At 45.5% G+C, this 18,038-nt stretch overlaps 1 protein-coding gene across 1 annotated transcript in view; it reads left to right on the forward strand.

The window, feature by feature from the left end:
* MYO10 (myosin X) overlaps positions 1-18,038 on the forward strand; it is a 227,099-nt gene that overhangs the window by 37,528 nt on the left and 171,533 nt on the right. The window contains exon 2 of the mRNA XM_029941062.1: positions 10,560-10,658. Coding sequence (XP_029796922.1) covers positions 10,560-10,658 — 99 coding nt within the window. The remainder of the gene's footprint in view (positions 1-10,559; positions 10,659-18,038) is intronic.

An 18,038-nucleotide genomic window follows, 5' to 3' on the forward strand; every position in this document is an offset into this window, starting at 1 on the left:
CACGAACCGCAAGATCATGACCTGAGCCGAAGCCGGACGCTTAACCAACTGAGCCACCCAGCCGCCCCTAAAATTTTTTAAAAAGTAAAATTAAATTAGAAATAAATAAAAAGCCATTTTAAGGAATTGTGAAGAAGGTAGAAAAAATTAGAATATAAAATCAGAGCTGAATCCGTTGGCAAATCGGAACCCTTAACCATGGATTAAACTCTTGATAGCGTCACATGTTCATAATTAAGACATCTTGCTGTTTAGCATCGTTTGTTTGGTTTTGATTTCGAATCCAGAGTGGGGACTACCAATGCGTCTTTGTGCCTTTTATGTGGGGAAGAGTGAGTGTAGGTTAGTTTGTTCTTGATGGTTTTCTTTCTTCTTCTTCTCCCTTTTTACCTTCTATCGTTTGTGTACTTCCCATGTTTCCCTCCAAGTAGCTGATGGTAGTAACAGAGTTGGACCCTCTGGGCAGAAGAGCAGGGAAAAATGTGAGTGCCTCCTGATCCTTCTTGGTGGGTGGCGGAATGGGGCCCTAATGGAGCTATCCAAAGACAGGGGACGGGTGGTCTGTGAACTTTGTATCATGAGTGCACACAGACCTCTGTTCGCAGCCATACTGTTTTTAGATGCGTTTGTTTGAGACACTACATGTCTATGGACGTAGTTCTATAAATGGGCCTTAGGCCCATAAGTGAGGCCAGGAAATGATGTTAGTAATGTTGTGGATGAGGTAGCTAAAAGCTACAAATATATTGTAGGTACAAATAGCTGGAATACGTTTCTTATAAAAATATATAGTATTTCAGCAATATCCTCAGAGAGTCTGTAGGCCTGTCTGTGGAATTACTTAACTAACATGTGTGGCAAAATCTTAAGAGTTGGGGGCATGGATTATGTCCCTGAGTCTGGAGCAGAATGTCAGCAACACGTTTTTCTCTGGAATCCAGTGCTGCATCCGCTCTGGTGGGCAGGCGGTGGTGGGTGGGGTTGCCTGTATGGAAACGAGGCATCGCGTCAGTCACAGCCAGGAGTAAAATGGGAGGAGCCTTGGGTCCTTAAGCCACGCGTTTCCATCATTACGGGCTGCGTGCTCACGCTTTCTCTCTTGAGGCTCCCTTGATTATCTGTCCGTCCTCAGCAGCTGGTGCAGGGGCAGCGCCGGCCTCAGCACCTAGCTGAGTTCTGCAAACTTTGAGAAAGGAGCCTAACGTCACCCGGGTCCACGCAGAGCTTGGCTGCAGCGAGCCTCTTTGGAAGCTGATCCAGTTGTGCAGAAATGACGGCAGCCTCAGGACTGACCCTCTGCAGTCCCGAGGTGAGGACAGGAGCCTGAGACCACTCAGCCCCGGGCCCTGCACTGCGCATGTCGTGTGGCGCAGGGATGGAGCCCGGCCCCGCCTGAGCCATCCCTGCAGGGGAGGAGTCTCCGGCCTCACCTTCCCTGTGTGTTTCTGATCTGCTGGGGCTGCCCCCACTGCTGCGTTCGTGCCCGTTTCTCACACTCATTTTGTACATGGGCTTTTGCTCCTCTCTCCTTTCTTGTCTGCACCGTCTCCAGCCTTCCTGGCAAGTTTTGTGTTGGGGACTACACACCGTGGACAGGGTTTTTTGGTGTGGATCAAGCATGTGTGTGAAAACATCAAAAGTCAGCTCTAATTCACATTAAAAACCAAACAGACTGGACGGAGGGCGGGAAAGGAAAGCGCCCCTCTAACACCATCCTCAGGCCGTCTGCCCCTGGACCTCTTTCCTTCTGTCTGACGAGCACTTGGGACGCTGGTCCACCCCCTCCCTTCTGTATGCACCTGCTCTAATGTCATGAGAAATTGGATCTGCCCCAGGTCTGCTGTATCTGGGCTGATCTACTCTGGGAGGTAGTGGAAATTCCTAGAATGTAGACAATGGAGTCTGCTTTCAGTTAATCAGGTCATGGACGATGAGTGCTTTTAAAAACTCTAATTTGGCTCTGGCTCTAGTACTTTGTATGATTCTAGTTCAGTGGTTTTAAGCTAGAACAGTCCCCTCACCCTTCTACAAGTAGTTACCTCGACCAAAATGTCACTAGTGCCCGAGTTGAGAAACCAGCATTAGCATTATGTATGTTATGAAAGCCATGTGGCTTTGAAGGTGGATTTGAATAATAAGGATTAAAAAAAATAAGTCGAAAAGGTGTTCCTACTTGGATGGAAAAACCATTGACTGTAAGACAGGAGAGATCTCATTTATATGTGGAATCTAACCCCCACCTCCCTGGAAAACAAACAAAAACCGCCTCATAGTTACAGAGGCCAGCTCAATGGCTTGTGGGGGGTGGGGGAGGGAAGATGGGAGAAATAAATAAGGGGGGTTAGAAGGTACAAACTTTGAGTTATAATTGGGTCCTGGGAATGTCACATACAGCATGGTGACCATATATTTGAAAGATGCTAAGAGAGGAGATTTTCCAAATTCTCATCACAAAAAAAATTGCAACCATGTGGACTGATGGATATTAACTAGACTCGCTATGTTTCCTATTTTACAATATACGCAAATATCGAATCATGTACTCCGGACACTAATGTTATATGTCAATTATATCTCCATTTAAAAAAATGGAGAAAATGTGCCACTTAAATCCTTGACACTATGCTATATTACCTATATCCAGTGTCTGAAATACAGTGTGGTCAGGAACAGGGTCCCTCAGCTCCTGCCCTGCCCCAGAACATTATACACCCTAGAAGATGCCCAGTTAGAGGGGCACTTGGATTGCTCAGTCAGTTAAGCATTTGACTCTTGATTTTGGCTCAGGTTATGATCCCAGAGTTGTGGGATCAAGCCCCTCCTCGGGCACTGTGCAGGGCATGGAGCCTGCTTAGGATTCTTTCTTTCACCCTCTGCCCCTCCCCTACTTGTGCTCTTGCTCATTCAAAAAAAAAAAAAAAACATTGCAGGCAAAAGAGGAGAACCTTCCTTTGGCCGCTGAATTTACTACAGATATAAGTAGCCATATTAATTTAGCCATTACAAAATTATTTGTCCCCCTTTGTCTTTAAAAAATCAAATTTCCAAACAACTTGTGATTTTATGGTGTAGATTATAAGAGAATCCTGCAGTGTGGTACTTAACACAGGCCAAGTAGAAGAAAAGTAGGTGTGGTGCTCTGTTCTGGGTCTGAGGCCGAGTTGTGTGTTTGGGTAAAGAATGTTCTCTTTTCTGTGAATCTGTAATTAGAACATGCCACTTAGCATTGGTATTTAAAACCCATCATCATTATCTCTTTTTAGGGCTGTTTCCCTACCTTATTTTTAAACTTAATTTTTTTCAAAGTTCAGAAAAGAAAAATCATTTTTCAAACCAGAAGAGGGACGCCTAGGTGGCTCAGTCAGTTAACCGTCTGACTTTGGCTCAGGTCATGATCTCACGGTTTGTGGGTTCGAGCCCCCGTTGGGCTCTGCACTGACAGCTCAGAGCCTGGAGCCGGCTTCAGATTCTGTGTCTCCCCCCCCTCCACCCCCCCCCCTGCTCTTCTGCCCCTTCCCTGCTCTTTTTCTGTTTCTCTTTCAAAAATAAACATAAAAAACCAGAAGAAAAACATGGTAGTTTCTAAAAGGGCAACAGTGGGCTGAAGTCTGTGCTGGTGATTTTATCTTCCTTACCTTAAAGTAGGGATCAGCAAACTGTGTGTGTAAAGGGCCAGGAGGTAACAATTTCAGGCTACTTCACAGGGGTGGTCAGGGGAAGGAGGCTGATAAAAGGCCTTGCCCGGGGGGCGGCGGGGAGGCCCTGGAACAAGGGGTGGGAGATTAGCGCCTTCCAGCGCGAGGTGCTAATAACTGAGCACCACGAGCCAATGCCATGGTCTACCCCCATCTCCTGGTTAGATTAGTTTGGACGAGTCTCCAGTGTGGCCACTTAGCCCCTCGTTGACATTAGTAGAGAGCAGGGACTTGAATTCCACACAGATCTTCAGCGTTTTCACTCAACACTTACCCTGAATCTTTGTCAGTGTGCATGTGTGTGTGTATGTGTGTGTTTCTTGATCTCTCATTGCCCAATTACAGAGACACATTTGGATTTTTCCCGTTATAGAATGGTCAAGAATGTGCATGTACAACTGGGAAGTAATATAGATTTGGAAATGAACTGTAATGATTTGAAGTCACCAAGATTTAACTGCAGACAATAAAATTGATCAGTGACAGGTCCACATGGGAACGAGCTGTAGTTCATCTATACAGCTGCGAGGTTATCCACACGACCCGGTTTTAGAATCATTCTATCACCCCCAGGCCCCCTTTTTTCCACGTTCATGGTCAGTGTCCCTCCCACACCTAGCTCCAGGCATCTGGTCAGTGTCGTATAGATGAAACCCTACTCTATGAACTCTTGTGTGTGTGGCTCTTTTCACTTAGCATAATGTTTCTTTTTTTCTTTTTAATTTGAGAGACAGAGAGAGACAGCATGTGCAGGGGAGGGTCAGAGAGAGAGGGAGACACAGAATCCGAAGACAGGCTCCAGGCTCTGAGCTGTCAGCACAGAGCCCGATGCGGGGCTCGAACCCATAAACCGTGAGATCATGACCTGAGCCGAAGCCGGACGCTCAACCCACTGAGCCACCCAGGCACCCCAGCATAATGTTTCTTAGATTTGTCCTTACTGGTGATTCTGTCGGTGGCTTGTTGTTTTATTACTGAAGAGTTCCATTATATGGATTTATCACATTTTATTCGTCTCTATACCAGTTGATAGTCATTTGAATGATTTCTAGTATTTGGCTATTAAAAACACTGCTACAAATATTTGCATGCAAGGGTTTTTGAAACATTTCTTTCTAGGGGGTAGATCTCTAGGGTGAATTGTTGAAACCTGTGGTAAGATGTGGTTAGCTTTTTTCTTTATTAATGTTCTATTTATTTTTGAGAGGGAGAGGGAGGGAGACTCTGAAGCAGGCTCCACACTATCAGCACAGAGCCTGATGTAGGGCTCAAACTCACAAACCATGAGATCACGATCTGACCCGAAGTCAGACACTTAACTGAGGCACCCAGGTGCCCCAAGATTGTGTTTAGCTTTTTAAGAAACTTCCAGAGGCACCTGGGTGGCTCAGTCAGTTAAGCATCCAACTTCGGTTCAGGTCATGATCTCACAGTCTTGGGGTTGAGCCCCTCGTTGGGCTCTGTGCTGACAGCTAGCTCAGAGCCTGGAGCCTGCTTCAGATTCTGTGTCTCCCTCTCTCTCTGCCCCTCCCCCGCACGGTCTCTGCTCTGTCTCTCAAAATAAAATAAAGACATTAAAAAAAATTTAAAAAAAAGAAACTTCCAAACCATTTTCATTTTATATCCTCCCTAGTTTCTCCACATCTTACTAACACTTATTATAGTCAGTATTTTTTTTTAATATCCAGGCAATTGTTTGTTGGTAATGGAAAATGGAGCTCCTATGAACCCTACTTTTGAAGTAGGGATGGTATGAGTTGCGTCCGTATCTTACAGGATTGCTCTAGATCAAAGGAGATAGGAATTTTTGAGCAAGTGCTTTGTATGGTAAAAATGTTATTGGTGATTATGTGCAGGAAAGTTCTTAGCTATTAAATTGAACACATATCCGTCTCAGAGATCAGGATGAAAACTTGCCCAAGTTTTAATAAAATGTGTATGTTGTGATCAGATTTTTAAAGACATTTTTAAACTCCAATTGTGAGCTTTCTCCATATGCTAGGTTGCCTGTATTGTGCATTAAATTATCAACCTTATTTAACAATGACAGACTCTAATGGCTTGCATATGGTGGGCAAATTTTTCTTCCCCACTCCAGCTTGGATGGTCTGGTAAATGTCTGCTTGTGACTTCATTTTTAAATGCCTGTGGGTGGCCTCTTTCCTGGACCTGGGCATATGTGTCCTATTCGAAGAGAATGGAGGCAGAACATTTGGGAGCTCAGAGAAACCACCAAGAACAGTCTATGTAAAAATACCTACTTTGGTTTTACTTTGCAGTTCTGATTTCATGAAAAGGGCCGGGTTAAACTTTTCTGAGGAACAAAGGGAGTGTTCTGGATGCATTTCCCATCCTACCTGCAGGAGACAGCTGCTGCGTGTAGGTCTAGTGGAAATGGCCGTGAGCTTTCGGTTTGCAGTCTGGGCGGATTTTCTAGAACTTGCTTATCAGCAGCTCTTCACACCTGTTGAAAAAGACCTTTGGACTAAGGAAGTTGAACTGTGTGTTTAATCATGTAGGACTGTGTCAACAGAGGACTTTATGGTACCTTCACCTGAGGGGGTAAAAAGAACCCCCCCCCCCCGAACTCCAGTGAAAGTGCCCACATGCTGTATAGCCTGTGGAAGTCAGGGGGTTTGTGTTAATTTTGTGACAATTTATATTAATTCAGCAGTGTCTCATAATGAAATACCTGATTTTTACTAGATAGGCAATTTAAAAAATTATTTTATCTCTGTTTTGAGAGAGAGAGTGTGTGTGTGTGTGTGTGAGAAGGGGAGGAACAGAGAGAGAGGGAGACATAGAATGGGAAGCAGGCTCCAGGCTCTGAGCTGTCAGCACAGAGCCTGATGCAGGGCTTGGATTTACCAACTGCATGACCTGAACTGAAGTTAGATGCTTAAACACTGAGCCACCCAGGTGCCCCTGGACAATTTTAATAATCAAGAAGCACATGAAATCCATTTTAATTAAAAAAAATAGTGCAGATGATAGTTCTGGCAAGCTGTGCCTTGGACTTAGGGTTTGGAGGGTACAGGATGACCAGTGTGACTTATGATTTCATGGTTGTACCTAATGATGAAAAGTTATCACTTTGTAGAACTTTGGAAGTTTCCATTTGAATGTGTGTGTGTGTGTGTGTGTGTGTGTGTGTGTGTGTGTTTAGGTATTCAGAGCTTTAAAATGTTGCAGTGTAATATTAAAAGGGATAAAGATGGGGCACCTGGGTGACTCAGTCGGTTAAATGTCCAACTTGTGATCTCAGCTCAGGTCTTGATCTCAGGGTTGTGAGTTCAAATCCCATGCTGGATGTGACACCTACTTAAAAAAAAAGGCACTTTGGTGACTCGGTTGGTTGCATGTCTGGCTCTTGGTTTTGGCTTAGGTCATGATCTCAGGGTCCTGGGATCAGGCCCCTTGGTGGTGTGAAGCTTGCTTGATTTTCTGTCTCTCTCTCTCTCTCTCTCTCTCCCTCTCCCTCTGCCCCTCTCCCCCTCTCCCCAGTTCGCACATGATGCTCTCTTTCTCTCTCTAATATAAAAAAAAGTGGGGCGTCTGGCTGGCTGAGTCAGTAGAGAATGCAACTCTTGATCTCAGAGTCATGAGTTCAAGTCCCATGTTAGGTGAAAAGATTAAAAAAATCTTAAAAAAATGAAAAAGATGAAAAAGTAGTTGAGACACTTGGAAGTCTTTTTCTAGGTCGTTACAGATGATGTGGTTTTGGTGTCGAGTGATATTTGACAGAACAGTCTTAGAGGAGGCAGGTAGTAAATATTCCTTTTCGAAGCAGCTGTCTGCTAATAAATTGGGAGGGACAGGCAGTTGTAAGTGTGTTTCTTGGCGTTTCCTGTGTCTTAGCCTAAACCACCAATCAGAGGAATGTGACTGATGCATGCGGGGATGGGAACTTGATGTTCTGTGTGTGTGTGTTTTAAGTTTATTTATTTTGAGAGGAGGGGCAGAGAGAGAGAGAGGGAGAGGGAGAGAATCCCAAACAGGCTCAGCACTGTCAGCACACAGCCTGATGTGGGGCTCAAACCCATGAACCGGTGAGACCATGACCCAAGTTGAAGTCGGATGTGACAGAGCCACCCAGGCACCCCTGTTTGTTCTTTACAAATCCAGAACCCTGCCTTATTTAGAGAAAATTTTCATATTCAGTTTCGATGCTGTATATGACTGTGGAGGATTTCAACCCGACTTTGGAGGGAAGATTGGAGGACCATATAACTGGATAATAAGGAGAGAGGAAATGCCTGTGGGCGGGGCTTCGGTGGGATTGTAATGGTGGAGGGGGGGTTGTGAGCCCGTCCCAGGGAGCAGGAGAGCTGGCCCCAGATGCTTTGACCAGATGCTTTGACCAGAACTCAGCGTTGACTTGGGATCCTGAGTAAGGGTGGTGAGCCCGAGTCCTAGTTCCAGGCTGCTGTGAACAAGGGCATCACAAAACAGGAGAGGAACCCGGAAGTCAGCTTTTTATATCTTCTTAAATTTTCCCTCCTGTGAAAGAGAATAAATGGCATGTGTGATAACTGGTCACTTGAAGTGACCTCCGTGTTGTTATATTTTAATTGTGCATTGGTGTCTTCATTTAACTTATGAATTGCTGTAGGAGACGCCTAGTATGATGTGTGGAAAGAGCACCGGCTTAGGAATCAGGGAGACGGGAGGTGTGGCGGGGTCACCAGTGTGTAGGCAAGGGTGTGGGCTCTGACCTTCAATTTCCTACTGGTGGCAGGATTCTTAGCCTACTGAGGGTTAGTATTCAGTCCAGTGTCCTTGAGCGTCTCCGCACGTGACTGTGACACATCGCTAGCACTCCATTACTGGAAGCTACCTGCTATTTGTGCTGTCAATCAACACAGTTTAAAGCAGCTCAAAGTGATGAGTTTACTTTTTTTTTTAATCTTTTTCATTTTTGAGAGTGAGCGAGACAGAGCACAAGCAGGGGAGGGGCAGAGAAAGAGGGAGACGCAGAATCGGAAGCAGGTTTTCAGCTCTGAGCTGCCAGCACAGAGCCAGACATGGGGCTCGAACTCCCGAACCATAAGATCATAGCCTGAGCCAAAGTTGGCTGCCTAACGGACTGAGTCATGCAGGCGCCTGTGGTGAGTTACGTCTATTATTTATCCCCCACCAACTCTACAAAGAAATTGATTGTACACCCTTAAACTGCAAGTTGAATAAACTATAATCAACATATTTTAAATATTTCACTTAACATTTGAAATCAAAACAAATTAGGCCAATAAAATGAGGTTGAAAGTTCTAGAAAAAGTTGTTCAATGTCAGTACCATTTCCTTTATTAAATTTTTTTAATGTTTATTCATTTTTGAGAGAGCATGAGCTTGTGTGCACGAGTAGGGGAGGGGCCGAAGAGGGGGTGCAAAGGATTCGAAGTGGGCTCCGAGCTGACAGGAAAGAGCCTGATGGGGGGTTCAGACTCCTGAAGTTGTGAGATCATGACCTGAGCCGAAGTCAGATGCTTAATCAATCAACTGACCCACCCAGGTGTCCCTGTATGTGCCGTGTGGTAACTCAGGCATCATGTTTCCATGTTAACACACTGTGTCATAAGGACGTGCATGTTGAGTGTCATTTTTGTTGGGATCGATGACCTTGAGCTAAGTAGAAATAACTTAATGAGTTATTAAAGCTCAGGGTTCCGTTCCATCCCATGGGCATACAGCTTCGTGATGATTTTACCATTTGACCAGTAAACATCCAGCAATTTCTCCAAACTTTTATCACTTGTTCCTAGAAACAAGTGGTTTCCATACTGTGAAGTGAAAGGAAAGGGAATTCATCATTGGAAAGGGAAATACTCTGCTAGTTTCATTCGTCCAGTGGGGAAATACAAAATGGAAGTAAAATCAACACAAAACAACAACAGACCAGGCCGGCTTAGCAGTGGGATCTGAAGTTGTTGTGTTGGGCTGTGGTCCTGAACACTGGAGTTCCTAGCAAACGTCGCACCTGCGGACTGGGTTCTGGTCTTCACTAAAACTTTAGTCTCCCTCATGGAGAGTTCATTTGGCGCTTAGGTCTGGTACCAGCTGGCAGTCCGTGGGGCGTCCTGATGCCCTCCATGTGGGCACGTGCGTGGGGCTTGGCGCCGGGAAGACTGGGCCAGCAGATCCCACAGAGTTTTCGTCACAGGGTGAAGCAGTGTCACGACGTGGTTAAACTTGTTTTTGGAACCTAACTGCCTGGCGTCAAGTTCTTTCTCCCTTATGATGCTGGGCAAATTACTCTGCCTTTAGGCCTTCACTTCTCTGACTTGACTGAGCTAATAGGGCCTGCCTCAGGGGCCTTTGTGAGTGAAATGAGATCATCCACATAAACCACTTGCATTTCAGCAGTGTGGGGTTGGGGCGGAGTGCTGTGGGGGCACTACTTTCGCCTTCCCTTTTCTGCATCCTCTGGTGGGACACTGGTCACGCTTGTGTCTAGTCAAGGCTGGGGATGTTGCTTTCGGAGGAACCATTCTCTTTTTTTTTTTTTTCTAATGTTTTTATTTATTTTTTTGAAAGAGAGAGACAGCGTGAGCAAGGGAGGGTCAGAGAGAGAGGGAGATACAGAATCCAAAGACAGGCTCAGGCCCTGAGCTAGCTGTCAGCCCAGAGCCCGAAGCGGGGCTCGAACCCACCAACTGTGAGATCATGCCCTGAGCGAAGCCGGACGCTCAACCGACTGAGCCACCCAGGCGACCCCTGAGCCATTCTTGTCTGAGCAAAATGTTTGCTTCTTAAAAACTATTTTTTTTCTTAAAGGAACGCAGCAGTCCGTAATTTGGGAGAGTGGTGATTTGCCACGAAACGCAGCCCAAACTCCTCGTTGAATCCTGTTTGCTTTGTTTACAGGGGACACGGGTCTGGCTGAGAGAAGACGGCGAGCATCTCCCAAGTACTGTCAATTCCTGCGCAGCGGGGGTGGTCGTCCTCCAGACCGACTATGGTCAGGTGAGCACAGGTTTCTGCAGCTTCACGATGTCCATGGTCCGCCCCCCGGGGCTGTCTTCCACGAGAGCATGTGTGCTCGCTCTCCCCCACCCCCCACGCTCCATTACCTTAAATAGTTTTTTTTCTAAGCGGTAAACCCAAATCCCAGCAAGAACGTATAATATACTCTGTAAGTGTGTGAGATGCAACCCCATTCTCCAAATGGGACACCCACGGTGTTCTAGCCAGTACGGGCCGCAAAAACACTACACTTGGCTCGTTCTCTCCCCGGGAATGCTGGCAAAGAATCACGAGTAGAGGGTGCAAGCAATTCAGGAACATTTCCCGATTATTGATATATGCATGTTGGTTTCATTACCACTTTCCCTGAAAATTCTGAACTTGCTGAGGGTGTTGGAAACCACCAGTCTGCCAGCGAGAATGCGGGTAGTGGGAAACCCTGTAGGACAAGATGGACTCCACCACTTACCGGAGCTTCCTCGCCCACCTCGTTCGGCAAGTGCAGAGTTTCCTCATGCAGAGGCTAATCCGTTACTTCTGGATCCCGGTTCTTTGGTGTAACATAAAAGCTATAGTATCACTGAAAAAAATAGGTGAGTTCAGAAACTGGCTCGCTGGTTATATCTGGGCAATTGGGAAAGGAGGCTGGTGTCTCCATTTTATAAAGGAAACTAATGTTAATGTTACAGATGGATCCCTTTTTCAGAGGCACCTATCAACACTTAAGACCTGTGCTGGAGGGGTGCTGGGTGGGGGCATGGGCTAGAGGGCACTTGTTTGGAATGAGCACTGGGTGTTGTATGTAAATGATGAGTCACTAAATTCTACTTCTGAAACCATTATTATACTATATTTCATTAACTTGGATTTAAAAAAAAAAAAGAAAGAAGTAGAGGTTGACGCAGTCTTAAGAAGGATACACTGAATCCTGAAAATTAGGGCAGAGGTCAGACTATTCAGCAAGCAACTATAAAATAGCAAGGAGAATTATTTAGCAAGTAATAGTAAAAATAGCTGTTCATTTAATTATAAAGTATAAGAGGTGTCATAATATTTGTATCCCACGTTGATGATTTGGATAAAACTAGTCCTACCCAATTGTAAGCTTCAAAAGAAAAACTTGGAAAAGCAGATGGTTACCTAAGTCAGAATGGAAATGCACTCATATTTTATCTGCTTCTGTCATGTCTTGAATACAATCTTTGTCCAAAAACAACTCACTTGTTTTACTACTATATTCCAAGTGTATACCTACTACGAAAGTACTCAAAAAAAATTTAAGACCTAAAGAGAGGAGGTCATATGCCCAGTATTGAAAGCTCATAGTTTCTGAATCTGGTTGGCAAGTTTGTTGCGAACAAAAGCCTGCGTGTCAGTGTTGAGTCATTTAAGGCCGATGGCTGCTTGCTTATCAAACTTCTTAGAGATCATCTATTTGGTGGTACCTTTCTCCTTTCTGGCTTAAAAACAGAGTGTTACTGGGCTGTTTTGCAGTTCCTCAGTTTCTTTTTCAGCTGAGAGTCTTGATGGTGGTTCAGTATTTGGTGGTAAAGACCTAGCTGTGTTTTGTAGATGCAGATTTCGGGGGTGGGAGAGAGAAGGTCGATCGCTCACATGTCTGACGGTCATGGCCAGCGTGGAAGCTGTACTGCTGCCCCGTCTGGCTTCTTTCTCGTCAGATTCTCGGGTTGTGCAGTGTGATCTGTAAAGTAAGGACGGGCTGAGCGACTTTTGCTCAGGTTTGAGTCTAGCATTGCTTCAGTGTTTCCATTCCCATGCACAGTTGGTCTGTGTTTGTCTGTCTTGCCATTATTCTGTCCCTCTTCCCTTCCTCCCTTCCCCAGATGACAATTCACTTCCTTTTAGGTCCATGCACACTTCTCAAGATGATGTAAAAAAGAACTGTATTTAAACAGTGCACCTGACTTGATGTAACTCTGTTCCTGAAAGTGTTGTGAAATAGATTTTAAATAGAATTTTCTTTTTTTATTGACTTATTTTTAATTCCCAAAGAGAATTCTTTTTTCTTTAAAATCTTTTTTTAATGTTTATTTTATTTTTGAGAGAGAGAGAGTGCATGTAATAGAGTGCAGGTGGGGGAGGGGAAGACCCAGAATCCAAAGCAGGCTCCCGGCTGTTGGCACAGATCCAGATGGTGGAAACCGTGAGATCATGACCTGAACTGAAGTTGGATACTTAACCGACTGAGCCTCCTAGGCATACCGATTCTTTTTTCTTTTTAATTCTTCTCCCCTCTATTGAAAAAATTGTGGTAGAGACACCTAACATTAAACGTAACCATTTTTAAGTGTATACTTCAGTAGCGTTAAGTATATTCCTATTATTGCATAAGAGATCTCAAACTTTTTCATCTTGCGATCCTGAGACTCTGGACCCAGCAAATGCTTACTTCCCCATTGCTCCTCCCACTGGATCTTGCTAACCACCTTTCTGCTTTCTCGCTGATTTTGATTACGTTGGATACTTTGTGTGAGAGGGATTGTCCAGTATTTGTTCTTTTTGTCTGGTTGGCACATTGCTCTCGACCTAGTGTCCCAGAGGTTCTAAGGTTGCTTTCACTCCTGTCTACCACACTCTGCTCAGCAGAGCCTCACCCGGCAACTCTGGCCCTTCGGTGCCACTAAGCCACAAGGTCGGCACCCTGTGCCACTTGAAGCCATTTTCAGGTCTGGTCCACGTGTAGCACCACGAGCAGAGGTGGCATGGGGTGGTCAGGCCAGTAGTTCTGGTCACTGTTGACAGTATTTAGGGATTGTGGGCTTAGTACCAAACCAGAATAACATGCACTTAAACATGAAAGCAACTCTTAACTTTGACTTCTAATCTTCCTTCCATCGGTCTTCAGATACGTGGTTTTAGATTGTCATTCTCAAGTATAATTAGCTTGGAGATTTGTGCAGGGATTACAGGTTAAGATACAAGAAGAGTGGCACAAGACGGAAAGAACTGGGTTCAGACTTGGATCAAGAATTGAGAGTGGCCAGAGGACTCCAGTGTCTTTCTCTCCTGACCTACTTCTTTCCCTCCTCACACCCCAAGTCTGCTGTGGGACACGTGGGTGTTTTCACCAAGAATTAGGGGAAATTCATGAACTCCTTCTGTTCCCAGGACAGGAGCAGGTCCTCCTTAACTGGGCAGGGACAGATTCTTGAAGGAGTCAGGGTCAGAGACACAGAGCATGACCTTGTCCTGATCAAGCCTGTCTATGGTAACTTTGGAAGGTATTGGTTACCTTTAAATCAGTGAGTCTGGGAGAAGGAGAGAATGAGGAGTTATTGTTCAGTAGGTACAGAGTTTCAATTTTGGAAGACGGAACATTTCTGAAGGCCGATGGATGTTGGTTTCGGGTGTGCAACCAAGCCGGTGGGCTTTACTGCCTCTGAACTGTGCACTTCAGTGGTTATAGTGGTGAATCTTACGTTGGTATGTACATTTTACCACAATAAAAAAGGTCAGTGTTTGAGGTCAAATGATAACTGGTAAAAGTTGTCAAATGGGTATTTTTTCCCTCATTTTTATTTATTTTTTTAAATGTTTATTTTTGAGAGAGAGGGAGACAGAATCCGAAGCAGGCTCTACATTCACAGCAGAGAGCCCAAGCTAGGTTCCGACTCACGAACCAAATGGTGAGATCATGACCTGAGCTGAAGTTGGAGGCGTAACCAACTGAGCCACCCGGGCGCCCCAGTTTTTTCTGCAGTTTTAAAAACAATTCTAGTGAAATTTTTGTTACTAAAATGTGAACCCTCAGAACAGCTTTGGAAACCGTTAGTTTGCCCTCGGGTTTGGAGTGTGCATCTTATCCTTCGTGGAAATCGCCTTGGAGGTCTTGTTCACATGCAGATTTGGATCCGCAGGTCTGGAGCAGGGCTTGAGAGTCTGCATTTCTCGCAAGCTTCCCGGATGATGTTGGGACTGCTGGTTCATGAAGCACATTTGAGTAGTGAGGACATAGAGGACATTCCTGAGAGCCCCCAGGGGGACACGCGGGCCACAAAAGCTAGAAGTTGTCTCCACAACCCCCCCCCCCCCGCCGCCCCCATGTGCACCATGAGTCCTAAGGTTGTGAAGGAAGCAAAGGTAAAAGGCAGAGGGCTTCAGGTAAAGGTGGAGAGGGGCACCTGGGTGGCTCAATCAGTTAAGCATCCGACTTCGACTCGGGTCATGATCTCCCTGGTTCGAGCCCCACTGACAGCTCAAGCCTGGAGATTGGAGCCCGCTTCAGATTCATTCTCTCTCTCTCTCTCCCTCCCTCCCTCCCCCCTTCCTCTGCTCACACTCTGTGTCTGTCTGTCTCAAAAATAAATGAGTGTTTAAAAAAAAAAAGGAGCTGGACAACTTTCCTTTGGCTTCCAAAGCTCTTCCGTTCCCCTTGCTCTATGCCCGTCCTTCCTAGGATCATTTCACCACGAGTGTGGCCGGGTTGTGCCGACTGCTCCAAAACAGTTTTCAAATGGATTGCAAAGCAGTTTTGAAGTCCTCTTTGGCGTGGGAAGCCCAGCAGAGCCCTGTGTAACTAAACTCCTAAAGTGAGACCTCAGGGACACACGGTAGGTAGGAGATAATAGTGTGTCGTTTTTTTGTGAGAGCACTAAAGGGCATGTTCTCTGATTTCATTTAGTCACTGAGAATTTTGTTCACGTGCTCAGCCTTTTTTTTTTTTTTCCAGGGAGATAGGTTTACTGCTAACTTGTTCCATTCCGTACTCACATTTAACCTACTGTAGGCTGGTCCAGGGAATAGAGAGAACGAAATGTTCCCACTTGATTTATAACTTACGCTCTACTCGCTGTGAAGTATTTGCAGACAGAAAGAGAACCGTGCAGGAGACCTGCTAACACACTTTGTTGACAAATAGGCATCGTTGTGGCCTGTGGTGGCCCCAGCACACAGCAGGTCAGGGCTGGTCCTCAAAGGTACTTGGAAGCACTCACTGTTTTATTGCACTTTGCTTTGTTGAGCTTTGCAGATAGCGCTGTGGGTTTTTGTTTTTTAGTGTTTTGTTTTTGTTTTTGTTTTTTAATTTTCTTTTCAGTTTGAAGACTTGTGACAACCCAGTTTCAGCAAGACTGTTGGTGACATTTTTCCAACAGCATTTGTTCACTTTGTGTTTCCGTCACATTGTGGTAATTCTTGCAATATTTCAAACTTTTTCATCATCCCGTTTGTTATGGGACCAGTGATTGACTCCATGAGAGCTCAGATGATGGTTAGCATTTTTTAACACGTATTTTTACATTAAGGTGTGTATATTGTCTTTTAGGCCTGTCGCCTTAATAGAAAATAGTATAGTGCAGTCACTTCTTGGCCTTTTGGCTAAGATCAAGTGTAGTGCAGAGTGGTATAAACGTAAATTTTGTATGCGTTGGGAAGCCAAAAAATTCATTTGAATCACTTTTTTTTTTGGGAGGGGGGCGATGTTCAACGTACTGTGGTGGTCTGGAACTGAACCCGCAGTATCTCCGAGGTACACCTGTGTACGTCTTGGATGTTAAACTGCAGACAGAGTTTCAGACGAACACCACGGCTTTGCAGGGTGCAAGTATGGCTAAAAGATCAACTCTTATGAAAGCATGAGATGGAAGGCAGCCTTGAACAGTCTTGAACATCTCTGGAACACCCATGAGGTGCATGGGCAATCTCTAGAGCACCCTTTCGGAGCATTGTAAATTGAGTAATAAGTTTTAAATTAGGTCTTTCACTTTGAGAGTGAGCTCTATTATCATTTCTGAAAAGCGCCTAATTTGATTGCTCTGAAAAAGATTACAGTGATATCAATTTACCTAATTGTGTTTTGAGGGGTAGTTATTTAACTTACCCCAGTAAACTTAATCAAGGCAATTACTCTTTGCCATGATTCTGTTGGGTTTTTTGTTTGCATTGTCTCTCTATGGGGTCTTCAGAAATACTTCCGGCTCAGGATTTAATCGCAGTCTACAGATGAACGGCCTCCTTGCCTTTCCCATTTTAGTTGCTTGCAGCAAGTACGATTAGATTTGGGTTTAAAAGTTATTCTTCTCATTTTACTAATTCACAAAAAGGCCATTAGATTGCCTGGTACTTTCAAATCGGTCCTTGGCCCCGCAGGAGACACGCTACTGGATATTTATAATCACACCTCCCTTGTAAAGCTGTGTCTAACCATTTTGGTTTGACCTTCTGATTTTGATGGGTTGGAATGAATACTTTGGGCCCAATTTTGAAAATTTTTTTTTTTTACATTTTTAAAATTTATTTTTGAGAGAGTGTGAGCAGGGGAGGGTTAGAGAGAGAGGGAGACACAGAATCAGAGGCAGGCTCCAGGCTCTGAGCTAGCTGTCAGCACAGAGCCCAATGCAGGGCCCGAACCCACAAACTGTGAGATCAGGATCTGAGCTGAAGTCGGACGCTCAATCAACTAAGCCACCCAGGCGCCTTTGGGCCCAATTTTGTGAAATCTGATAATAGATGAGTGTAGTGATACTTTTTTTAGTTGCATTTTTAGTCATTTCCACACACTTTCTACCCTGTCCAGCTGCTTTTCTTTGCTATTTTCCCCGCACGTCACCCCCATGGGTATCTCTGCATGCTCCTCGAATGTCATGTGCTGCACACCCTCCCCCCACGTGCACTGTCCCCTCCCGGGTCCTGGGGAGCTCTCCCCTGAGCCTGCTGAGTGCTGGAGATTGGACAGTGGAGTGGCCTGCACGGGACCCTGGTCCCGCACACTGTTAGGTGGACAGCTCAAAGTCTGTGAGTTCATTTCCAGGGGCAGCAGGTTGGATCTGACTGCTAACGGGAAGTGGTGGATTCTAGATCTTTTAACTGAGTTAGAAATCTCATCTGAAATGAAGCCGACGGCCCAGCTGCCCCCCCCCCCGCCCCCCAAGCTCAGGAGTGCCCTGGATTTTAGCATTCCCTGAGGCTTCCCACCAGAAGCGAGCTGGGGTCGAGGCAGCTGCCTGAGGAAAGAGGCCTGACCTCCAGCGTCCTGTGTGTGCATGACAGTTGGTGTGGCCCCTGAGGTGGGGTGGCCCAGCGCCCCCACCCCCTGCCCCAGAGCCCTCAGATGAGTGGTAGGGGAAGGGGCAGCCCAGCAGGGAGACCTTTAAAGTTAGGAAGATGGAGGGGAAGGAATTTGGAGACAGCATTCATGATGCAGAAGCAGTCACCGGCAGCCACTCGTCACTAGGGTGTCGTGAGCCTCAGAGCCAAGCTCTGGGACAGTAGCACAGATGCTGTCCAGTCCGCTGGCCGGACAGAATTCCCTTCCCTTATGTTGTCATTGTAGTTGTTGTTGAAGTACATCCTGTCACCTTTTTATTTCCTTTTTGGGGAAGAGAAACATCAGTGCACGTATTTGGGGGGAAGTGTCAGGCC

This window comes from Suricata suricatta, chromosome 6 (assembly GCF_006229205.1).
Source record: "Suricata suricatta isolate VVHF042 chromosome 6, meerkat_22Aug2017_6uvM2_HiC, whole genome shotgun sequence".
Lineage (NCBI taxonomy): Eukaryota > Metazoa > Chordata > Mammalia > Carnivora > Herpestidae > Suricata > Suricata suricatta.